The sequence below is a fragment of the Alligator mississippiensis genome, chromosome 8, assembly GCF_030867095.1.
Source record: "Alligator mississippiensis isolate rAllMis1 chromosome 8, rAllMis1, whole genome shotgun sequence".
Classification (NCBI taxonomy): Eukaryota; Metazoa; Chordata; order Crocodylia; family Alligatoridae; genus Alligator; species Alligator mississippiensis.
The window spans coordinates 23,705,780-23,730,614 of record NC_081831.1 but is presented as its reverse complement, the minus strand read 5'-3'; the positions used below and the strand labels follow the sequence as shown (position 1 = coordinate 23,730,614).

Sequence of the window (24,835 nt, the reverse complement as noted above, 5' to 3'; positions counted from 1 at the left end):
TCATCCCAGTACCCCTACTTCTCCAGGACCACCTCCCTCTTACCGCATCCCCCTCAGGATACCTTCCTTTCCAATTCCCTGAGGGCAGCCCTTGCCATTGCCCTGGTCCCCTCCTCTTGGAGCTTTCTCTTCCTGGCCCACTCTCCTCAAAAAGGTTGTCCCAGTCCCACCCCACTCACAGAAACTGTCCTCTCACACCCACTCCCCTGAGCACTGACCCATCTCCCCCTTCACCTTGGTCGTTCCCCTCAGAGGAACTGTCCCATTCCCCTAGTCCCACTCCCCTCAGGCACAGCTCACACCCCATTTCCCTCAGAGAGGCAGCCCCCTCATGCCCTGCCCAACCCCATTCCCTTCTCGAAGACTCCCCATTCCCCTCAGAGAAGCTGTCCCCTCATACAGCACCCTCAGCCCCATTCTCTTCAGGAAAACTCCCCATTCCCCTCAGGGAAGAGAGCCAGCCCCCTCACACCATGCCCAGCCCAGCCCCAATCCCCTCAGGGAAGCTGTCCCCTCACATCCCATTCATTCCCCTGGTTCCAGTCCCCTCAGGGAGATCTCATACTCCATCTCTCAGGGAGGCAGCCCCCTCACCCTGCTGCCAGCTCCATTCCCCTCAGAGAAGCTGTCCCAGCACATTGTACCTCCCCACCCCCGCTCCATCCCCTGCCTGACCTATTCTGAGAAAAACTCCCCCTTCCCCTGGAAGAATGCACTAGGCCCCAACCCCATTCCTCTGAGGAAGATCGCCTCCTCCCCCTCATGATGGCTCCCCCAACACACCCTACTCCCTTTTCCTCAGGCAAGCTGGCCCCTCACGCCACCCTCCAGTCAGGGCGCCCATGCTTTGCTTTGACCCCTAGCAGAAGCCCCCTTTCCCTATTATGCCCTGTGTGTTGGGGAACAATGGCGGTGAAAGGATCTCTCCTGTCCCCGCGCCATGAAAGGGAGCGTGGGTGGACCCTCGCGCCTGCCCCGCTTTCCCGCGCTCCCCGCAAGGCGGCGCGTGCCGCAGCGGGGAGGGGGGAGGGGCGGGGCGCACTCGATGACGCCACGCCGCGCGCCCGGCGTTCATTGGCTGAGGCGGCCTGACCACGTGACGTCCCCTATCCCGCCCCCCCCTCCGTCCTCCCGGCGCTGCCCGCGCGGCCCCCTCCCGCCTGGCGGCTCCTCCCCCCTCGCTGCAGTCGGAGCCGGACCGCGCTGCGCACCGCACCGCGCTGTGTGGGGGAAGCCGGCAGCGGCGGGGACGGCCCGGCCGGTGAGTGCGGCCCCGGGGGGAGCAGGCCCGCGCCGGGCCAGGTAGGAGCCGGCCTGCGGCCTCCCTTCCACCCCCTTTCCCCCTCGCCGGGGCCCGCTCTGAGGAGTAATGGGGGGTGGGGGCACTGTGGTGTGGGGGCGGTGCCGCGATGTGGGGGGTGGTGCCGGGCCCGGGCTGAGGCCGCGCGGCCCAGCGGGGCAAACCCCGCGCTCGCCCCATTGTGCTGTGGAGACAAAATGGCGGCGGGCGGCGGTTGGGCCGAGGTGGGGGGGGGGGAGGTGCGCGCGCAGCCGGCCGGCGCGCGGGGTCGGGGGACTGAGGGAGGGGGCAAGATGGGGGAGCGGGAGGCGGGGGAGGCTCGCGCCGTTGCTGCCGGCGGCGGGTTCTCGCGGCCGCTTTTGTTCTGTAGCCTGCGCTTGCAAATGGCGGCGGCTCCTCGCGTGGGGCCCGAGCCTCGATCTGCTCCTCGTCCTACCTTCCCCTCCCCCTCGGGGGTGGATGCAGCCGCCGCCTCGCCGCGGGGAGCCCAGTGCCACGGGCCGGCGGCTGCGTGGGGGCACGTGCGTGGCCCTGCCTGCTCACGCGGTGAGTGGAGGCAGAGGCACGTGCATGCGCCAGGCACAGAAGCACACGCGGATGCCCGCACCGGGCACGGATGTGCGTGTTGTGGGGGAAGGGCCCCTGGGGGTCCCATCCGCTGGCGGGGGCTGCTCCCCTCCTCGGCTGTCGGCTGCAACCGCTCCCCTGGGCCTGTTCCACACCAGTGCCCTGGAAGCTGGCCATCTCGCGTCCCTGGGTGATCTGTGCTTCTGCTGTGTGCGAGGTGGTTGCAAAGGTAGGAGGCCTGTCAGAGGCCTCCAGTAGGCCTCAGTCGTATTCATCTTCCCAGCAGACATTTCACTGCTTTTCCTTCTCCAGATCCCTCCAAACTGAACTTCCTCAGCAGTGATTGGTCTGTCTCATAAACAATCCCATTTTTTCTTCTTTGTTTTACCTTATCCCCATTACTTCTCTTCTCCCCCCCCGCCCCCCTTCTTGTCCCCTAGTTTAGGGATGATTCAAAATTCAGTTTCAAGTATGACCTTCAGAAGGCATAGTTACCTAACTGCAAAAATCTGGTACCTCTGCTTTTTATTAATAGACATCGTCTCTAATTGGAGTCAGGCATGGCACAGGACAAAACATGCTGTTGGATTTGTTATACCTAGAGTAGGCTTTATGTAGGAAGCCTTACGAAGCCCAAGAACAACAAGATGTTTGGATTTTGCTAACCCCAACTCTACAGTGTCCTGTTAGGTATAAGAACTGGAAAACAGACCTGCCTAGAAACAAAAATTAAATGGATTACTCAGTCTTATTGAAGTTATGGGTATTTATTTATTTTGGAACTGCCTTAAATTGAGAAATGTACACTAAAATGAATTATTCTCTCTTCTTTAACCTAAGGTATCATCGGGATAAAAAAAAGTCTTTACAAAAAAATGTGCAAGCTTCTAATATTTGGTTTGCCATTATGCCCTTCAGGCATGTGAGATGATTTGATCCGTTACTTTGAAGCACTGGTGCTTTGTAGCTTCAAAATCAGCTGCTAAAAATTCAAAGGAAGACAAGTTAGTTAGGGAAATTATGCCACTTTAGAGTGGTATATCCTCTTGGTTTGTTCCATGGTTTATTGCTTATTAACCTTGTGTACAACTGACAAGTTTCACAACTCATAGAGTTTTTTCATCTGCATTTTTATTAATAATCTGGTCTGTGGCTATCTTTCCTGAGAAGTCCAAGGACTTTGATGCAGCAGGAGCCATAATATGAGGTTCTTGTGTTTATGCTCTAAAAAGCCTCAGTGATACCAGCTGATAGAGTGTTGGTCTTGGAAAAGGGGGGAAACCTAAATCTCCCTAACTTTTTTTTTTTTTTTTTTTAATGGGGAAGCTGGAGTTGCTGTTAACTCCCTGCTGTTAAATAGATTTTCATCTCCCTTGGAGGGAATTATGGAGATTTTAATAACAGCTATTACTGTTGTATGGCTGCAAACAACTTGTATAAAATGTAATTATCAGGAAGAACAAATAATTAAATTACTTGGTAATGCCGGCTAAGTAATCTATGGCTAGCAAGTCATGTCTTTACCTGTCTGGCTGGGGAAAGTTTTGAGACTGGTACATGAATCCAACTCCCTGGCTTTAGGAAAGGTATTAGAAAATTTAAACTCTGTGCTTTATTAACATAAGGTGAGATGCGTGACTATACCTGGATATCTGCACACCTCTGTCTTACAGGCTGAGAATAATGTGTGATGGCTTTTTATGCCTTTTAGGCTGCCCCACACCTGCAATCACCTAACATACTTTATTTTTCCAAGCAGTCCCAGTGAAGGGGAAAGGTCTTTGCCAATGAGACTGGAGTATTAACTATTTCTGATTCAAAAGACTGTCATAAAAATCTGAATGAGAAAATTGCCCACTTAAAGCCCTAATGAGAATGGGCCACATATATTTAACAATTGGGTTACATCATAACAGGTTAAATTGTAAATTCTGTGAGGCAGGGACCATCTTCATTCCACTCCTACAGTTTGTAGCACAAAGGGATCCTGTTCATGGCTGGCTTTTAGGAGTTGCTGCAGTACAAATAATAAAAAGTTATAGCAGCACTGCTTTATTAAAACACTAGCTGTTGTGCCAGTTAGCTGCTGATAACTTTTCCTAACTCTCCACAGTGTTTTGTACTTGGAATCATAGAGAAGTGGGCCTGGAAGGGACCTCCATAGGTCACCTAATCCAAACCCCTGCCTGAGGCAGAATCATCCCAATCCAAACCATCCTATACAGATCTGTAATTTAATCTCTTAGTAAAACTACTGTCAACCCTGATAAAACAGGATGTCACACCCAAACTTGCCACAGGTAAAGCAGCAGAACCATGGCAACCGATGTCCTGCTTCTGTCAGAGGTTGTTAATATACTTCTTACAATTTGCAAGTACACCTAACCTTATCCTCTCAATAATCAAAATAGATAACGCAGGGCACCCTGAGCATATTGTCAAGTTGCGAGCTTTATTCATAATACTCATCAGGGCCTTATGGTTTTAACTGTTTTCAAGGATACCTACCTGCTTTGATCCATGTGTAAAGAAGATGAAGCATAACCTCATCCCGTTTCTGTGTAGCACAAACTTCCGCAAATAGCTAAAACTCTAGAGTAGATTTATGTGGTTTTGTACCCTACAATGTTTGACACATGAGGCGGGCAGAAAGTGCCACAAGCAATCAGTATGGATGTGTATTATCTCATCAAGCTAAACTAGATGAGTTAACATCACCCAACATGAAATGAAACGGAGCCTTGCAGAGGTATTGAAATTAAGAGTTTGTCAGCACTTGTATTCATGTGTCATTTTTTGTTGAAAGCCCTTGTGTTTATTCAGTGGTTCTGAAGCCTGATAACATTGTATCACCTGTTTCAGCTCAATAAGATTCTCATGTTGAAGATACCACTTGTGTGCTCTGTTGAGTGCTAGCTAGCATCCAAAAAATATGTAATTCTTTGAAGGTAATATCAGATTTGTTATAAGGGGTTTGGAGGAGATGGATGGACTATGTCAGTTTTCAGTTTGATAAACCAATAATGACTAAAAGATTTTTTGAAATGATTTTGATGACTTTGTTACCGTAAGCACTTAATGATTTGTACCATAATATCAATTCATAGTTTCCTATATTCTCACAGCTGTTTGAGATTAGAAGGGTAAATTCCACTGGGAGGAAGGTGGTCTTTTGAGCTTCATGCCAAGAGTCAGTCTGCATCTGAAAACATTCTTGGAAAGGTATAGCCTTTCACAAAGACTTGAATCCTGTAGGAGTTGAATCTGAACTCCTTACTGCTGAAGGGCTTTCAAAAGAAAGATGGGGGCAGGGGGGAAGGTATGTGAGTTCATACAGATGGATAGCAAGCTAACTCAGTTGTGATATGGGCTATATTAGTAATTTTGTTCCAGTCTGGAGATAACTTCTGAGTGGTGACAAGAAATGCAAGAATCACCATTGGATAACCGTATCGTAATAATTCTGTTAAAGGTGTTAAAGTTAATCTACACAAATTGGCCAGCTTGAACAGACTAAACTTTTATTTCCTTGTAACTCCTATACAGACAGAAGGGGGAAAAAAAAGTTAATGAACCCTATGTAATACCCGTATCGGTCGCAAAGAAAAGTAGCCTGCTTCTTAACAGGCATTAGAATGAGGTTGTGAGAAGAATCAGTGTGGCAGACAGATAATAAATTACTGATTTATAATTCTCTAGGATAAATAGGTGCTAGGAGGACATTTCTAGTTGGGAAAACTGGTTTTATGGCAGCTGGTTCCTTTTCCCATAAAACTGAATAGCTAGGAGTTAAACCTTAGCAGCGGTTCTTGGCGTTTCTCCAATGTAGACTAGTTTTGCATGGGCTGGCCAGTAGTCTACCTTAAGTGCGCTTATATATTACAACTCAAATTAGGAGGGTATTTGTTGGTGAATTTTTTTATGAAGCATTTTCATGGAGGAGAATGTTAGGCGTAGGAAGGCAAAATAACTGACCATGGGCCATTGCAGTTCAGAAACAAAGCTTGGATTAGACACCCAGTGATCCTGTTTACTGGCCTGACTATTAGAATCTCTTCCATCCTGTTTAGAGCCTGAATTGTAACCTCATTCCCTTTGTGCTTTAGGAAAAAAAATATGGTACGTGTTTGGCCTCATATCATAATCTGGGTAGTCTTTATACATGGCTAAAATATATAACAAACATTTGGAAGCAGTTGTCAGACCAGTATTGAGAAGGTGATATTGTATCTTAAAGCTGAACATGCTGCAGTTTCTTTCAGAATAGCTTTCCAAGCAGTCATTCCAGCTGTTAGAATGGCAGCTGTTTGGTAAATTAAGTTTTGCAGAAGCAGGGTAGGTTTGCCCCTTATAGACTGACTAAATCGGAGATGTGTAGCATGAGCTTTTATGAGCCCAGGCTCAATTCATCAGATGCTGTAAAAGGACATGTGGAGACCAGTGTGGTGTATCAGATAGAGGGTTTTGGGGGGGTTGGTTTTTGTTTGTTTGTTTTTGTTTTTTGGTCAGTGTTTAGCACTTGGGCAATTTTCAGCTAGTAAATCAATGTCTAGGTGTTTTGGTCTTCAGGAATACAATTTGGCCAGGTGTAAATATTTCTGTGGTCCTACTCTATAACGATATCACTTAACAAGTGCATAAATATTAACACATCTGAGTAATTATTAGATTTATGCACTTAGCAAGATGATACCCTGGTCGATTCTCAGTACATTGGTAGTCATTTTTTTCTGCTCTTCTCACATTACAGAAAGCTGTGGTATTGGTATAACTCTTTAAGAGGAGAATCGCGATAAATACATTTGGAAAACTTTGAAAACAGCAAAAATTCGGAAGCAAAAATGGTAAGGCTCTGAAATCAGGCTGCAGAAATAGCCATGAAATTGGTGCTTTTGACTGATAGCTAAATTTCTTCAAATGGTCTTTTCAGCGACCGATGCGGATTTTCGTGAATGATGACCGCCACGTCATGGCAAAACATTCAGCCGTTTACCCAACTCAGGAAGAGCTGGAGGCTGTTCAGAACATGGTCTCCCATACAGAACGTGCTCTCAAAGCTGTGTCTGATTGGATTGATGAACAAGAAAAAGTCACTGGTGAGCAGCCAGAACCGGAGGCCATGGAAACAGCAGCAGAAGAAGAAAACAAGGAAGGAGGGTAAGAGACATTACTAGGCAGGTGTTGTTCAAAGACACTGTTGTGTGCTTGAATCATTGCTTTTCTTCCAAAACAGTGGGTCTCAACCTTTTCAGACTCAAGGTGCCCTCCATAACGTTTCTGAATTGAGTGCCTTCCCCCCTGCCCCACTTCAAAAAATAATTTATTACAGTGCTCCTTGTAGAAGGGCTTGGCAGTGGAGACAGGAGCACATTCAAGGAGGGACTGAGCCTGCACTTATCTGCTTATATCCTCTTGGCCTTATCTCGTCACACTTTATGGCACCCTTCAAAGGATTTTGCAGCACCTGGTTGAGAATCACTGTTCTAGACCCCTGGCATCCAACCTGAGTGGTGTGATGCTGGTTTGAGGGTCAGATCCTGCATGAGGTTGGGCTGTGTGCTGGGCTAACCCTGTATGCTTGCAGATTTACTGCCCAGGGCCATGTTATCCAGCCCACAGGGTTCCCTACCAGTCCATAATTTTGGCATCAGGGGAGTGGCAATTAATAGTGCCACAAACTTCCCAGCTTGTGAGGAGCTCTACAGGCTGGATGCCAGCTCCATAGCCTGGGTTTAAGCACCCCTGTGTAGATTAATAGCAGTATGCTATTAGATAACATTATGGCTTTGGAAGGGAGAATAAGGCACAGAAATCTAGTAACTCTTTTCTTCACTGACCCGTGCCACCTTGTGTGCATCCATCTTCTCAGGGACCAGAAGGCTACAGAGCAGTTGACTAGGACCCTTCGTGGAGTGATGCGTGTTGGGCTGGTAGCTAAAGGTTTATTACTGAAGGGAGACTTGGATCTTGAATTGGTTCTCTTGTGCAAGGATAAACCAACAACAGGTCTTCTGGAGAAAGTAGCTGACAATCTTGGAGTACAGCTGGCTGTGAGTAAAAACCCTTGAATCAGTTTGTATACATATTGCAATGGGCACTGTAATTAAAGATCCAAAGACGGAACAGAGAAGTTGGTGATATGTCTTTTGATGGCTGCTTTCGAGACCACCTTGTAAAATAAGCATGTCGCCCTCTTTAAACAGTTGCTATAATCTCACTTTATATGTCAACTAAACTGAAAATTCAGGTAGCAATCATACAAACCTTGTTAATACTTTCTAGGGTAAGAAGGGTATTGCTTTGCACAAATCTGGGAGAATGGGCATTCCTGGCTTGGATAATCTGCAGCAATAGTGCCACAAGCGGCATGGGTAGCCTCTGCATGTGGCCTATTGCAGATTGCAGGGAGGCAAGGGTGGAGGGCTGGGACCAGTAGCAAACCTGCAGATAGGGCAGTGGAGCAGCATATTGGGCAGAGGAAGGGGGTTGAAGTGGCACTCGAGGAAAGTGTATAGCTAATCAATCTGCAGTACTTCTGCTAAAAAGTTTTGCCCCTCTCACTGGTCTAAACAATAAAATTATTGCTTTGTAGGCTATTACTGAAGATAAATATGAAATAATCCAGTCAGTTGGTGATGCTGCAATTATAATTAAGAACACAAAAGAGCCTCCGCTGACCCTGACCATCCATTTGACATCTCCTGTTGTCAGAGAAGAAATGGAAAAACAGTTAGCTGGAGGTATGGAAGACAGAAAACGGCTAACAGTCAGTCTGGAAACTTACGTTCTCCGTTGCTAATTCACTGTTAAAATGTGCTATTCAATTTCAGGCTACACAACTTAAACCGCACAATGCAAATTCCACTGTTTAATACAGACTACGAGATTTGTGGTTGTGGCTAATTAGAAATGGACTTCTAAAATTGAGTAGCACCTTTCAAATGACATTCCACTTTTTTATTTATTTATTTTTTACCTGGGCCTTTAGTTCACTAATATATAATGTCGTTGTTTTAATCTTTGTTTTTTTTTATCTAGCCATGTAAGTGGCCCACACAAATGACAAATGTAAACATCTCTCTCTCAAAACATTGAAGGCTTCTTGTTAATGACTTGCATGTACATGAAATTGGATTTGTTATAAACAGTTTGTGTTGCAGCAAAAATGATGGGCACTCTGGGTCTCTCTAGATTGGCTGTTTTATCAGCTTAAGTTCTGGATTCCAGGATGTGATGCAGAGTTTTGGATAAAGTTAGACTCCGTCCTTCAACTTACTGATTCATTTTTTTTTATTTAAAAAAAAAAAAAGACTTAAAATCATACTTTGAAAAGTAATATATATGTTACTTTTTATCCTTCTACTACAGTCTATTCTGTACCACAGGCATCACCCTGTTTAGCAAACTTGTATACATTAGCAAATGTTCAAACTAGCCTTATCTAAAACCCTGGTCTTCAGAAACTCAAAACCTTTTCAAATGGATCTTCAATTTTGCTGCAGCACAGACTGGAGAGTATTTTTGTGCTCTATTGATTGTCTATGGTTCTGATATCTGACCTCGTCTACCAAGCCTTCTAGTTTGTCGATTTTAGGGACGCTGGACCTTTGACCAACAGGACGCACTCTGTCACGAGCTGGGGCCAGGGCAGTCAAGCCTTATGGGCGGAGGGGGTTCCCTTGGTTCTAGAAAAAACATCTTACAGTTATGCTCTGGATGTAGAATGGGAATTTAGTCTAGCTGCCCTTGCACTAGCTATTGTAGGCTTAGGTCCTCCATAGTTTTGTTAGAAGCATAGGATTTCTTTCCCCTTCCAAACAGGAATATATTCCCCCTCCCTTTCAGTAGAGAAGCTAGCCTACCATCAGCTGCACATAGTCTTCTTCCTCTCAGCAGTTCCAAGTTCTCAGTAAGGGTCACACAGGGCAGTGTACTGCAGGCCATTCTGCCAGGGACAGGGTATAGCTCAAGATCTCTTGGGAGCCTCAGCTGCCCTCTAGGAAGCTGCCTCATCCCCTCTCCACCTGACAGAACCCCCTTGGTCAAACTGTGCCTTGTCTTCTTATTCCATCCACGAATAGAAACGCTATCAGTCAACGACTCCCCGGACGTTCTGGACAGGCAGAAATGCCTTGCTGCCTTGGCGTCACTCCGACACGCCAAGTGGTTCCAGGTTTGCATTTTGTTCTTATATTTGTCTTTAAGTAGAAAATTTGTAAAGTTTAACTGGCTAACTTTTATCTTAAAATACGTAAAACATTGGACAATAGTTAGATGTACTGAATTTAGCGTCTGTCAACGGCACAGTTGCTAAAGAAGCACTTAAGTGAATTTAACGTTCAAAGAGGAAACTTATTTAATGAGTAGATGCATAGCTGCTGCTTTGTGTTAAGAGTAATGTTGCTTTTGTACACTGTAATTTCTTTTTAAGTTCTAAATTGTAATGTTGTGAATCGATCTTTTTTTTTCTTTTTTTTTTTTTTTTTTTTTACCCTTGACAAAGTAGCACTGCAAAAATGAATGTCTGCAGATTGTTTTTTAACGGGTTTCTGGATTTTTATTAAATGTGCTTCTGCTTGATTACTTATTCTAGGCCAGGGCTAATGGGCTGAAATCATGCGTCATCGTCATCAGGGTGCTGAGGGATCTGTGTACTCGTGTTCCTACTTGGGCGCCGCTTAGAGGATGGGTAATTTTACTTACTTATTTCTGTAACGTTGTGTTATGTCTCTGTTAAAGTATCTTCAGTTTCAAAACGCTCCATTTTTAGAAATTGTGCTTTTTGAAGGTACACTTTCAGCTTTCTACAGCATAAACTCACTTAAATTCACTGCAGAAATTCAAAATTCTAAACTCAGGACAGTTGCAGCACTCAACTGAGCCACATGCATTTGCTTCCCTCACTTTGATTAAAAATGTTTTTCAGCCCCTAGAGCTGCTGTGCGAAAAATCGATTGGAACAGCTAACCGACCAATGGGAGCTGGCGAGGCTCTGAGACGTGTTCTTGAATGCCTTGCGTCAGGAATTGTGATGCCAGGTTAGGTGGTTCTCTGTATTTGAATTCCAAACTAGAAGTTGTAATTGAATGCAGATGAAGCTTGGTACGTTGTAATACTGTCTCGTATTTCCAAGGCGTCCCTCGTGTATGCACAGTTTGGATTTAGAGCTTCCAAAATAATGTAGCGCATACAGGTACTACCGTACCTCGGTATTACCTAGGGCATATGTGCTTAAAGCAATGGACCCATGACATTTAAATCTTTTAGGGAGAAGGATCAGATTCTATGAACACTAAACTGGTTCTCTTTCTAAGGGGTTTCAGCAAGCTTCACTTATAACTGTACTTGTAAATAATCCAGATACGTTTCCAAATGTTGGACATTGGATGGATAATATCAGTTGTGGGTGTTATATAGATGAGTGTTGATGGATGCCAAGGGAATACTTAGTTTAGTTTCTTTAGAAACACCAGGATAATTCTCTGCATATCTTCCTTGTTTCCTGCCTTCAGATGGTTCTGGTATTTATGATCCTTGTGAAAAAGAAGCCACTGATGCTATTGGGCATCTAGACAGACAACAAAGGGAAGATATCACACAGAGTGCTCAGGTATAGTTTTGACTACAGATGTTACAAAAACTTAATGAGTTCAATTGACTCTGAACTTCTATATTGGTAATGGTAGTATAGTAACCTCATTGAGGTTGGTTTAACTTTTTTTAATTACCTAATCAAGTAAATACAAATGGGTCCCACACCAATAAAGGAGTTTATAGTTTGGCCCACCAGAAGCAAAGCATCAGGCATTATGTAGTGACTTACCACCATTGTTTAGATTTTGGGTTGAACTTGGAATTCTGAGGAGTGTCATATATAAACCAGCGAGTCTCTGTGCAAGGGTGGGTAGAAGGTTTGCCTGGAACTCTGCAGTGAACAAATGCTTCTTTAGCAACTTGTGCATCTCGGTAACATGTCTTTGGTCCTTATAGCATGCACTGCGCCTTGCTGCTTTTGGCCAGCTTCACAAGGTTTTGGGGATGGATCCCCTACCTTCCAAAATGCCCAAGAAACCAAAGAATGAGAACCCAGTTGACTACACTGGTAGGTGTTTAAGTCTTTAAGATCATATAAGTGTTCAGAATAATTACTTTTATCTTGGAATAATTGGTAGAGTATGTAATTGCTTTTCTTCTGGTTCTTGCAGTCCAGATTCCCCCCAGTACAACGTATGCTGTCACCCCAATGAAACGCCCTATGGAGGAGGATGGAGAGGAGAAGTCTCCCAGCAAAAAGAAAAAGAAGATTCAGAAAAAAGGTATTGAGTTAACAAGAGGTAGGTGTAAATTGCTGCCTAAAAAAGAGATTTTCAGATTAAATGGGGGGGCATGTTACAGAACTCATAATGTATAAAGGTTTGCACTGTTGTAAATACAAATGGCAGGAAGTGGGAGTAGAAATAGGGTTTTTTTTTTCCTACTGCTTTAAGGTTTTTAAGACTCTACTTGCTATACAATATAAACTTCCAATCTAAGTTTCTATGCAAGGACTATGCAGTGATTATATTGTAACCACTCTTTTTTCTGAAAACAGTTTGTTAGTCTTAAAACAAACATGAACATCTGACAAAAGACGTATTGTGTTCTTCCCTTCAGAGGAAAAAACTGAACCTCCCCAGGCTATGAATGCACTCATGAAATTAAACCAGCTAAAACCTGGACTCCAGTACAAGCTGGTTTCTCAGACTGGTCCAGTTCACGCGCCTATCTTTACTATGTCTGTGGAAGTTGATGGCAGCACATTTGAGGCATCGGGACCTTCTAAAAAGACAGCCAAATTGCATGTTGCAGTAAAGGTAAGAGTTTGTGGGGTTTTTTCATATGTAAATATTTAACAAATTGCCTGCCTTAAATAGCCCAGCAGCTACTCTTTCAAGCCTGAAAAGAGAAACTTCCTTGATTAACTGGAAAATTAGGTTGAACTATATAGGCAGAATTCATAGGCCCTTCAGGACTGACGAAAGCATATCTCATGTAGTTTAAATACTGAAATCAGAGCAGTCCAAGAGGCTCTTCCCTCTCTGCTGTTGAATTGCCTTCATAGCAGAGTTTTGGGGGAATGTCTGAAATCTCCTGGGAGCTTCATCAGGAAGAGTGCTGAACCTAATGCTTCATTAAGTAAAGTTGAGGCACTTGCCCAGGTATTGCCAATTACAGAGGCATGGAGTTGGGTGTCGGGTCTTTCTAAAGAACCCCCTTTTTTTTCTCCCTCCCAGGTGTTGCAGGATATGGGTTTACCCACAGGAGTTGAAGGCAAAGAGTCTGTGAAAGGAGATGAGTCAGCAGAGGAAACAGAGCAAAAACCAGTAGTTGTCGCACCTCCACCTGTAGTAGAAACTGTGTCTACACCCAGTGCTGCCTCTCCTCCCTCAGAGCAGACTACAGAGGTAAATGCACACACTGAATCTTTTAAGTGTGTTATCCCTGAGCAACTAACACCCCTCTTTTGAAGGGCAGGGATCTTTTACTTTGCTCATGGATTCCAATTGAAGCACATGTCCCCATGTTTCTGGTACAGCATTTGTTAAAAGCATCTCTCAAAACTCCTATTGTAAATCCCATAAATTATTATAAAGGCTACCTTCTTTCTCTCCCCCCCCCCCCCCCCCCCCCCCCGAGTCCTAAGCAAGGAGTCTAATAAGACATCAAGCAGATTATTGCAAAATAGACACTGCTTTCTGCTCTCTTCTTATTTTGTCTGTTTTTGCTAACAATAAATGATTGTAATTAGTAACAGGTGTAAAAAGTGAGCTCAGGTAGATTTAGTTTAGTTGTGGCCTTGAGACTAATATTCTCAATTATAAAAGCCACAGGTGGTTTGGTAACTCAGTGTCTAGCAGCTTTTAGAACCTTTAACACAGCTCCTACTTACTTCAGAATGTGAAACAGCAGGGACCAATTTTGACGAAGCATGGGAAGAATCCAGTGATGGAACTGAATGAGAAGAGGCGTGGCCTAAAGTATGAGCTGATTTCCGAAACCGGTGGCAGTCATGACAAGCGCTTTGTCATGGAGGTGAGCTGACTTCTTTTTTTTATGGTCCTCTACATCTGAGGTTTAAACTTAGATGCACTCAAATATTAATACCCTGATCTAGTTACAGTTTCATCACACTTATGCTACTTGCTTGGCATTGATGCATCTTCCTCCTATACATAGACCTTGCCCTGTGGGCGAGGTGAATGTGGTGACGGTTATCTAGCTGTCATTCATACTGTGATGCTTCAATTTGTTTCAAAGGTTGAGGTGGATGGGCAGAAATTTCAAGGAGCTGGTTCAAACAAAAAGGTGGCAAAAGCTTACGCTGCTTTGGCTGCGCTGGAGAAGTTGTTCCCAGATGCCCCTGTTCCCATTGAACAAAATAAGAAGAAAAGAGCTCCTGTCCCTGCAAGGGGGGGACCAAAATTTGCAGTTAAGGTAAGTGAATCCAGTGGTTAAGTGCTTCTGCCATCTGTACTGTGATCAGATTTAATAGTGTTTGTAATTTCTGTGCCAGCCACTGGCAGAATGGGAGAGGGGGTGTAATGCCATTTATAAAAAAGATGGATGGCACAAAATTATTCAGAGTAGTAAAGACCAAAGTGGAGTGTGAGGAACTATAAAAGAAACTGGCTTGATTAATCGAATGGGCAACTAAATGGCAGATAAAATTCAATGTAGATAAGTGCAAAATGATGCACCTGGCCAAAAATAACCCAAACTATACCTACATTATGATTGGCTCTATATTATCTGTTCCCACACAGGAAAGAGAGATGGGAGTTGCTGTGGACAGTTGGCTAGAAACATCAGCTTAGTGCTCATCAAACAAAATGTTAGGGCAGGGGGGTAGACAATGTTTTTTGGCTGGAGTGCCAAAAAACACAATGCCTACCTTGGAAGGTGCCGGAGTGCCGGCATGCCAGGAAAAACAAAATGAGGGCAAGGGGGTATATGGCAGGATGCCCAGCCCTGCTGCCCCATTCCCCCATCCCAGGCTCTGGCTGTCAGCAGCTACCCTGGCTCTGGGTAGCTGCTGGAGCCTGGGCTGCTCCCAGCAGGGCTTGCAGCTGCCTGCTGGGAGCAGCCTGGGTTCCTGTCTGGCAGCAGCTACCCAGAGCTGGGGCTGGCTGTAGCTGGGAGGCTACAAACAGCTGTGCCTGGCTCTGGAGGCCTGGCATCAGCTCTGTATTGGTGTGTGCCTGCGTGCCTCAGAGCAAGCAGTGGGGGAGGGGCCTGAGGCAGCGCAACCCCCATCTCTCCCCTGCTCCCAGCACAGAGCTGGTGATTGGGCTCTGGAGCCCAACGTAGCTGTTTGTAGCCAGCTTGGGCTCTGGGCAGCTGCAGCAAGCAGCAGGCAGGCTGCAAAACAGCTGCACCAGGCTCCACAGCTCCAGCATCAGCTCCATGCTGGTGGTGACTGTGCACCTCAGGACGGGCTGTGCTACCCTGCTGTCTGCCATGCTCAGTAGGCATGCCAGAAGTTGCTGACCCCTGTGTTAGGGATTATTAAGGGAATTGTAACCAAAGCTGAAAGTATCATCATGCCTCTTCATAAATCCATGGTGCATCCACACATTGACTCCCGGGCCAAGTTCTGACCCCACACCTCCAAAAGGATATAGAACTCTAGAGAGGTTCCAGAGAAAGGCAGCAAGGATGATGAGCGCTATGGCAGGGCTTCACTATGAGGAAGGACTAACGAGGCTAGGTCTAATCAGTTTAGAGACCTTTTGAGAGGGAGCGTGAGAGGGGTTTACAGAATACTAAACTGAAGAGAAAATCGATAGGGATTTATTAATAGGGGTCACAACATGAAATGAGTTGGTAGTAAATTTAAAATTAACACAAAGCAGTCTTTGTTCACACAGCATTTAATGTTGAACTTGTTGCTGCCAGACGTGGTGGAAGCTGAGAGTTCAGCAGATTCAAAAAGGGATTAGGCACATTCTTGGAGGAAAGGGGCATCAGTAGTTACTGAGCATGGGAGTGAAGGGCACAGCCTCTGAATCAGAACTTCCTATATCTTAAATGCTGGATGTTGCAAGTGAGAGAGAAACGGTGGAAAAAACCCTGGTCAGATCCAGTTCGCTCTCACTTTCAGCATCCACAGTCTGCCAGTGAGAGACACAGGAGACGGCTAAATGGACCTATGGTCTGACCCAGTCAATGGCAGTTCTTATGGAGGCTAGCACCCATCATCACAAAGCCACCACCCAGAAATATTTAAGTTCTCCATTCATGCTGCTAGATTCTTCTGCCTTAAGCTCAAAAGACACCATGTCAGAAGTTGCCCAAGTCATAACCTATGAAGGTAGACAGATGTATAGTTTGACACTGTAGTCTAGCTAATTTGGCTACCTTTTTGGCCTCAGTTTCCATGGGTTAATGGATACATTGCATTGAACTCGAGAAGCAAAAATAAAAGCTGTCTCACCATGGTGGCACTTTCTTCTTTAGAAACAGACATGTGTAACTGGTCTCTGCCTTTTTCAGCAACATAACCCTGGTTTTGGAATGGGTGGCCCCATGCACAATGAAGTGCCACCGCCTCCCAACATGCGTGGCCGCGGTAGAGGAGGCAACATGCGTGGCCGTGGTAGAGGCAGAGGGGGATTTGGTGGCAATCATGGTGGCTACATGAATTCCGGTGAGTTTGCAGGCTTGGCTCATTTTGTTAACTTGTCCTCTGTTTTTTAAATATAACTAATAAGAGTTCATGGCTTGAAAGCATAGAGCTAGCACTTGCATGTCATTAATAATAAACCACTGTAGTTCCTATGTTTCATGAATTAGATCAGTGGTTTCTGAGCCATTCCAGCCCTGTGGGACCAGCTTGTGAGCATTTCTCAAAGCCCATCATGAACTCTGAAACTTCTATTAAAAAAGGGGTAGCATGGGGTGGGAGGCCAGCAGGATACGTGGACCAGCTATGAGCCTTTTCCCATGGGCTCAGACCAGTTTATTATCCAGTTGATTAGAAAGGGAAGCCTTCATTATAATGAGGTTTGATTCCCCTGTATTAATAGAAAATAAGTGTCTTACAGTACTTCATTGCATTCTAGGAGCTGGATATGGAAGCTATGGTTATGGAGGCAATTCGGCAACAGCAGGCTACAGTAAGTGTTCATGTTTTAAACTCTCTGAAACACAGCACTCTTCTGGGGTTAGTAAAACACATTGGGTTACGACATGCCATGAATTATACCTGTGCTTGAAGCCATCATAGTGGGTTCTCTCACTTTTTTTTGGAAATGAGAAATTATGAGAGATGGCTGAATCCAATGTTTTAAAATTTAACCTCGAATCCAGGTGACTTCACGTTTCCTCTTTTAAAAATGTGAATATTTTAAATTTCTCTGCTTTAAGCCATGTGAAGCAACCCACCACTCTTGTGAATATGATTTTCCTGAAAATACCCAGCGATTGGTCTTGAGAAGAAGCCTTCATTGGGGGGTGACAGGAGCAGAGAAATCTAAAACATGACTTTCAAATGTGGCGCATTTTGCCATCTTCAAAAGAATTCTAATTTTTTTCTCTGCTCTGTCTCCCCCTTTTGTAGGTGACTTTTTCACAGACTGCTACGGCTATCATGATTTTGGGTCTTCCTAGATCATCTAAAAGTATTGCACAAAAAACAGCTTTTTACTCCAATTTTCTCGAACTCCAAAACCCAAAGTGTTCGTGCTGTGTCCCTGTGCTTCACTGGGTTTCTCAACAGTGGCTTTTCACCGCAGCTTGTCTGAAACTCTTAGCCTGCAGAACTTTAAGACAGTAGCAGTTTTTATTGTGATTATTTGCCTTTGAACTTGGTTGTATTGATGTACACAACAGGGGAAATTAATTATGAAAGAATGTTTTTGTGCAGTTAGCACAAATTTCAAAGCCAGCTCTGTTCAGCATAAAGGCAAAAAGCCCACCTTTTGCTTTTTATGGAAAGCATTCTTTTTTTTTAAGAACCGATTACTCAAGTGTTTTAATCTACCTTTGTCTTAATTTATGGCAGGTTTTGTACAAAATTTACACCTTTTAATAAGCCCCAGAACTTGGGTAGATGCCTCTGATATTAGGAAGGCTCTCAACATCTCTGAATCTAGTACAGCCCGGCTTTTTAAGCATGCAAAATTGTTGACTTGTATGTGGAATCTTTTATGTGTTGAACTTAAACTTTACACACCCTTTGTAATACACTGGTGATAAATGCTGGAGGGATGTGACTTAGTGTACTTTCAAAGGTATTGTAATTGTGCTTCCAATACTGGTACAATAAATATCCAGGCATTAAGGAGTTGATGTAAAAAAAAAAAATGTTAGTCTTGATAACTTCTTAAAATGCATGGATTTTGATTAGTGACATGAAAGTGGGCTTTTTTTGATTCAAGCATAAAGGGCCTAAAGCACTGACCGACCTTCCCCCCCCCCCCCCTTCCCTTCCCTCCTTCACCATGCCCCACCCACCTTAAAATGGCTGCAAATTTAGCGGAGTGGTCGTTCAGGCCATCTGCAAGGTGTAGTGTATGCCTATTGCCCTTAAAGCAGAAGTACTTTGTAGGCTGGAAAATAAATAAAATTTCACATAATTTTGAAGTCGCAGGGAATAAATTGGTTGTTTAGACGCAAGCCTTTTATGAAACATCAAGTGTGTGGTCCTTTATTCTTGCCAAGCATTTGTGTTTAAAATTGTATTTTCTTTGTCACTGTTCTTTTTTCTTTTATTCTTTTTTTTTTCTTTAGCTGCAAAGCCTGCACCACTGCATTAATTTAATTTGAGGCTTAACATTTTGAGTTAACTCAGTAATTTAAATTGATGAGAATACTATCCTGTGAAACATCAGATTTGAAATTTTGCCTGAGGAAAGTTTCAGATATTTAGTGAACAATTTTTAAAAACAAAAAATTAATGCATGCCCTATTTTTTTTAGAAAGTTATTGTTTGAGATGATGTCTTTTTTTATACAAGGGAATAGATATTGTCCTGAATGAGGTGAAAAACTGCCATTTTTTTTAAATGAATACATGTTAAAGTAACTACTTGTGTGTTGGATATTTTTATTCATTGGCTTTCAGGGGAGTAAAAGAAATTAGCTCCAGGTGTTACCGTTAACATTTCGTACTTAAATATGAAGTTTGTGCCTGAATGGAACAGTTGTAGAAACCGTTTTAACTCTTCATTTCGGAAGAGTGTTGGCTTCTACCATTTTGCAGTCAAATGGTTCAAGTCCCAGACCTTAATTTTCAGATCTGGAGAAGTTCATGCATTCATTCCAGTGATCTACTTGAACCAAAGACTAGAAATTAAGTACCAGTGATGGAGCAGGGTACCTTAAATTTACATGGAGCACAGAAGTAGTTTGTTATGCTCCAGTTGCAGCCATAACTGTATTTTAAATCTTCTTGGGCAGAGAGAGAGAGAGATTAAAAAACAAACAAACAAAAACCTTTGTCTAAACTATACACATGGGAATAAAAAAAACCATGAATCATTCAGTACAGAAAATCTAATTTAGAGGGTGAGATGAAGAGTAAGTAGTCTTATTATTAAGCATAATGTTAGTTTTAAACCAACACGGTAACTAAAAAATTTAGATGCCTTCAAGAACCAACTCTGGGAAAAGAAAAAATTGGAAACAAACTGATTCACCCATTCAGATGTCCAGTCCAGGCTTTGTAAGCAGGAAGTGGCTGAAACGGAGCAAATATTTATTCATTGGCTTTTGTGATCTTCGTTCTTTGGAGAAGGAATACATTCTCCTGCTATTTCCCCATGGCTTCCAGAGCCATTTAAACTAACCAGGCCATTTCCTGGGGCAGTGGGTAGTCTCCCAGAATGAATGCTATGCATATTGGATGCAAAAGATCATCTAGATCCTGGCAGCTTTTGTTTCTTGCCAAACAAAAAGACCTTTACTCCAAAAGTCTGAGCAAAGAGTGTCTGCTCCCATCACCCATTTTTAAAGTTGGCTGATAATTTAATTGAGCAGTCATTAAGTTGGGCTGCAAAGCAATTGCTCAGTAACTTAAGAATCTGCCTGTATTACCACACGGAGGTAGGGGTCTGAAGGTAACTAGGACCTGATTTTTCTGTGTACCTTTGCAGTGGTGTCTGGTAACCCTGCATGATGTTGGCTTTTTTAAGTCTTCGTTACAGAAGTAAGTTGACTTCCTTGTCGCCATTTCTTTCTACAGTAGAGAGTTAAATTTCAGTGGTTACTGATGACCCACTCAATTTCCAATGTAACTTTGAGCGCCAGATAAATACTAGCTGCTTGCCAAACATGAAGTTAATAACCATGAAATATTGTAACATGCATGGCACGGGGGGGGGGGGGGAATGGAATTGCTCTCAACTTAACTCTAGAATTTGGAGTAATCCTTAGCAGGAATTAAGTCTATGGGGAATGAGGTCAGAGCTGTTAATGAGAAATTCCAGGGTATAACTGGAAGATGGCGTCATTTCAATGTATCTAGAAATTATCTGTTTCCTTAAACGAGCAAAACATTACACAGCTTGGTTTTGCGTGGAATTTCTTAAATCCTTCCTCCAATGTGAAGATCAAAATAGTCATAAAACTGGCAACCTTCCAGCTGTGAGGTAAGGTATATAACCCCTTAGATAGCATTCTTTAGGGGAGATCCCCAAGGCCTGGGAATGCATCTGCCCATCAGAAACACTGTGGCATTTGAAACCTAACTTGTGCTTCTTCTGTTTAGGCCAGTTTTATAGCAATGGGGGACACTCTAACTCCGGTGGTGGTGGCGGCGGCGGCGGCGGTGGTTCCTCTGGGTATGGCTCCTACTACCAAGGTGGTGATAACTACAACTCGCCGGTACCACCTAAGCATGCTGGAAAGAAGCAGCAGCACGGAGGACAGCAAAAACCTTCCTATGGTTCAGGGTATCAGTCCCACCAAGGCCAACAGCAGCAGTCGTATAACCAAAATCAGTACAGCAACTATGGCCCCCCACAAGGCAAACAGAAAGGGTACAATCATGGCCAAGGCAACTACTCGTCGTACTCTAACTCCTACAACTCACCTGGTGGTGGAGGCTCGGACTACAACTATGAGAACAAATACAGTGAGTGGTGGTTTGGTTGAAAAGGGCGGGGATGGCAGTGAAGGCCAGCTGTGAGGTTCTCTCACAATACATCTAAACAGACTTGGGACTGCTGGCTGTTATTATAGTTAAAGCTGTGCTTGGAGGGGGTAGAATCAATAAGCAGCATGACCCAGGGGGAAAAAGAGCCCAGGTGAGTGCTTAGGCTTAAGTGGCTGTACTTGAGGCAGAGTCATGCCTCCATGGAGAATATTGCTGGAGTCTTCAAGGGTTAGTGAGTGGTACTGGATTAAGTATTCCCAAGCCCTGCTAAGACTTGGCTGTTATGGTCAAGATATTTCAAACCCAGATTTCATTGTCAGTTTGTATTACTCTGAAGTTTCCTCATCTTCAGTTAGGAATGTGAGTGGGTTTGAAGAAGATGAGAATAAGTGTTGCTCCATGGGGCACACCTAAAGGAAAGCTGGTTGTCATTGGTACTGCCTGGCCCTCAACTAGGTGTCTGCATCTGCTTATGGATGTAGGAGATTGCAAGCTCAGAGTGCCAGGCCTGTTGCATGTAGCAGGCTTTGTTTGCTGCCAGTTCTGGGCCCAAGTGGCAGGAGACTTGTTTGCTGGGCTTAAAGGTGTCCCCCAAATTCTTTGTTCCATATGTGAACAGAATCAGGATGCTGGTATGGACACAGAATGGATGTCCTCACCTCTCCCTGGGTATAAACAGATCAGAATTTGGGACCAGAGTTTGTTAAAACAGGCACCTAAAATATTTAAAACAGATTATTTTGCTGTCAAATAGCAATTCACTAGTTTAGCCTGGAACTCTTTTACTGATCTACCCTACCCTATCCTAATGCTGCGTTCCTTGAAAATGGCTTTGTACATATTTTCTTAGCAGGTTAGCCAAGGCCTGTGCTGTGTCGCTTGTTTTAAGGGTCTTTGCTTCTGGGTTAGCTCTGGTACTATCCATCTTTATTAGTTTAGTTGGTAGCTTTATAAGAATAAACATGAGTAGGCAAATGATTAGAGTTGTAAATCGGAGCACACCAGGTCACTAGTCAGAGGCCCTACACTAACACCCAAGTAGCTTTAGGAGATCATTTAAATTTGATGGCCCCAAGCAGGTGCCTTGGAGAAAGTACTCAAGCCCTGGCTCTTCACAGCAGGCTGGGGTTTCTGACTTGCATGCGGTCTTTCTGCAGCCCTGGGTCAGACAACATGCATGCGCACATGCAGAGGAGCAGCACTATAATAGATGGGCACTGAAGTTTTCTGTGCACCGTTTTGCTTAAGCCTCCAATATTCTGGAAGTGAGGCCTGCAAAGCTTTTACCAGCCAGAGGCTTTCTTTTAATTGAACACTTGGCAATAGCTCTTTGGCAATTAGTGAGATGAGTCCGGAATTGTGTGCTGATGGTCTCTGCATTCACAAGACATCCTGTTCCAAGAGCAGAGCAGTGTGCTGTACAGCCAGCTTCGTTAAGCTTGCATTCTCCTTTTGCAGGTTATGGTGGTGGTGGTGGCCGTGGTGGAGGAAATAACTATGGGTCAGGAGGTTCCTCGTACAACACTGGATCACACGGTGGCTATGGGGGAGGATCTGGGGGAGGAGGGTCCTCATACCAAGGTAAACAAGGTTAGTATACGGCACTTTTTTTTCTCTCATACGCCTCATGCTAAGATAACTGCTGGTTTTTCTGTGCCTTCTGCATCACAGCAGTTCACACCAGATTTTCCTTTTCATTGCATGTTCCCTTGTTTGTCCCACAAGGAAGTAACACCTCCCCTCTCTCCCTTTCAGGTGGATATTCTTCTCAGTCCAATTACAACTCTCCAGGTTCAGGCCAGAACTACAGTGGACCCCCCAGCTCCTACCAGGCCTCTCAAGGTGGCTACGGCAGAAACGATCACAGCATGAATTACCAATACAGATAAACCAGCCCCTTCTCCATGGGTGTGAAGTTTTGTTACCTTCTGCACTTGCGCACCCTTTGAATATCAGTTTTATTGCATCACAGTAAACATGTAAACCCCCCCGTTTCCATGTTGCAGTGCTCTTTGTGATACCAGTCACTAATGGTTGAGTACCTGTATTTCCATACTTAGCTGTATTTTGGACATCTATGTATTTAATGGTTTGTTAGTTGCCATTACAATTTGTCTAAATAGGGTTTTTTGAGTTAATACAATTTCAGTATCCTTTTTCTATTTAAAATAGACGGTGCATGACCGTGGTATGGCTTTAAATAGAGAAGGGATATGTCATCTGTTAATGCTTTTGTGAAGTGAGTTAAACGAGCTTTCTGTATTTTAATGCTTTAGTGTTTCAGTTTTATAAGTGAAGATTTTATTTTAAAAACCAGTGGGGAAAAGAGTGGGTTTTGTATGTCTGAATCATTCAGGCAGTACATCTGGATTAAGCTGAATGTAGACAAATAAACACAAACTCTTGATGTCGTTGTCTCCCAAACATGTGGCTTTTACCTGTTTGCAGTCAATAACCTCTTGCCTTTTTCTTTTTGCACCGATGTCCCAACTGCTGAATTTAAAGTGTGAGCCATGTGTTTGATACACAATGTACCTAGAAGATCCTGGAGGGGAGGGAGAATACAGAGGAATAGGGGATGTGGTAGCTGTCTCTAAAACTAGAGTCCCTCCCAAGTCTTGCTTCCTGATTTTCAGAGTTAACTCTGATTGCACTTCTGACCATTGGTGCCAGTACTGCCAGGGCTGGGGCAGTGCTTCCAGTAGCATTTATAGGTGGAATAACAAGCCCCTCGATGCGACCATGGCATCTATCAACTCTGGCTTTGGGGGGTTCTGGTCCTGACTGTATGGGCCTCTATGAAGCTGCCACCATCCTCCTGAGGGGAGAGGGACTTAGCTGGTATTCCTCTCTCCTTTTCTACAGCTATTAGAAGTGCTGCCTTGTTTTGGGAACACAGGGCCTGGGCATGATGGGTTGCCTTGAACATATGGTGGAAGGTGGCTCTCCAAAGAGAAACTAGGGCAGAATGAAACTTTATCATGATAGTGGGGCTGCTGGCTTGTACTGTGCTCAGCTGGCATGAGGTGTGCTGAGCAGAAACCACTACTGTATGCCAATCTGTCTGAAATGCAGGAGTTGCCCACTAGATGTTGCTACCACTGTGATGAACCAACTTCAGAGCCAGTACTTGCTGCTAGGTTTTCTGACCTGCGTATTGGCTATCACACCAGACTTCCATCTACCCTTACCCTTCTCTTCCTCCTCCTCTTTTGCCAGCTCTTTCCAAAAGCAACTGGAGCTCTTCTCTTGGATCTCTCCAGCCAGTCAGTGCTGCTGGTAATATCACTACAGTACCTCTGTGTGGGGAACAAAGCAGGAAGAACCAGTCCTTTCTCTCTCCTCCCCCCTCCCCCCCCCCCCCCCAAAAAAAAAAAAAAAATGTATCCCTGCCAGCTTCTAAGTTAAGGCACTGGAGAGCCTGGGTTGAATGCCCAGTGAGATGAATGTAGCCACCAATGTGTGGTCAGCTCCTGTGTGATAATGTAGGAACATAAACCCAGCCTAGGGGCAGCCAGACTTTGCTGCCTTTTAATCATCTGTTGTACCAGCAGAGACTAAGCTGGTAACTTTTTTAAGTGTTCCAAGTCAAATCACCCAAATCAATTCCAAATGTTGGGAGTCAGTCAAGAACCAAATGTGGCCCTGCTAACTGGCAAACATCCTCCACCCCTACCTGGGGCTTCAGATGCTTCCAAATTCTTTGGCAGGCATCCTCTGTGCAGGACCAAGCCCTGAGGCTTGGGGTTTGGATGCCCCCAAGTTTTGCTTGCCCTCAGCAGCAAGCTAGGGAGGAGTCTCCCATTTCCATAAAGTTGATGTATAGCCAAGATC

The 24,835-nt window shown here is 44.4% G+C and overlaps 1 protein-coding gene across 8 annotated transcripts; it reads left to right on the top strand.

Moving 5' to 3' along the window:
- The first annotated feature begins 1,130 nt into the window (after nt 1-1,130).
- Nucleotides 1,131-23,408, top strand: ILF3 (interleukin enhancer binding factor 3). 8 transcript variants are annotated; one of them, XM_014606266.3, is made up of 20 exons: nt 1,132-1,261; nt 6,618-6,711; nt 6,798-7,024; nt 7,737-7,917; nt 8,460-8,607; nt 9,949-10,040; nt 10,461-10,556; nt 10,794-10,905; nt 11,380-11,477; nt 11,858-11,969; nt 12,073-12,201; nt 12,521-12,720; nt 13,141-13,311; nt 13,802-13,939; nt 14,165-14,341; nt 16,400-16,553; nt 16,969-17,022; nt 20,615-20,980; nt 22,460-22,591; nt 22,757-23,408. In XM_014606266.3, the coding sequence occupies exons 2-20, from the start codon at nt 6,709-6,711 to the stop codon at nt 22,888-22,890; spliced, it is 2,724 nt and encodes a 907-aa protein (XP_014461752.1). In that variant the 5' UTR covers nt 1,132-1,261; nt 6,618-6,708; the 3' UTR covers nt 22,891-23,408. The 8 variants fall into 8 exon arrangements, with proteins under 8 accessions (XP_014461756.1, XP_014461755.1, XP_014461752.1 ...); XM_014606268.3 differs by having other exon boundaries at nt 1,132-1,302; nt 12,073-12,183; nt 13,814-13,939; XM_014606267.3 differs by having other exon boundaries at nt 1,132-1,302; nt 12,073-12,183.
- Nucleotides 23,409-24,835: the final 1,427 nt, after the last annotated feature.

Bases quoted from the DNA above. Each gene is read 5' to 3' on its own strand.
- ILF3 (XM_014606266.3), top strand. The intron at 8,608-9,948 runs GTATGGAAGACA...ATCCACGAATAG, and splicing joins GGAAAAACAGTTAGCTGGAG to AAACGCTATCAGTCAACGAC. The intron at 11,478-11,857 runs GTATAGTTTTGA...TGGTCCTTATAG, and splicing joins ATATCACACAGAGTGCTCAG to CATGCACTGCGCCTTGCTGC.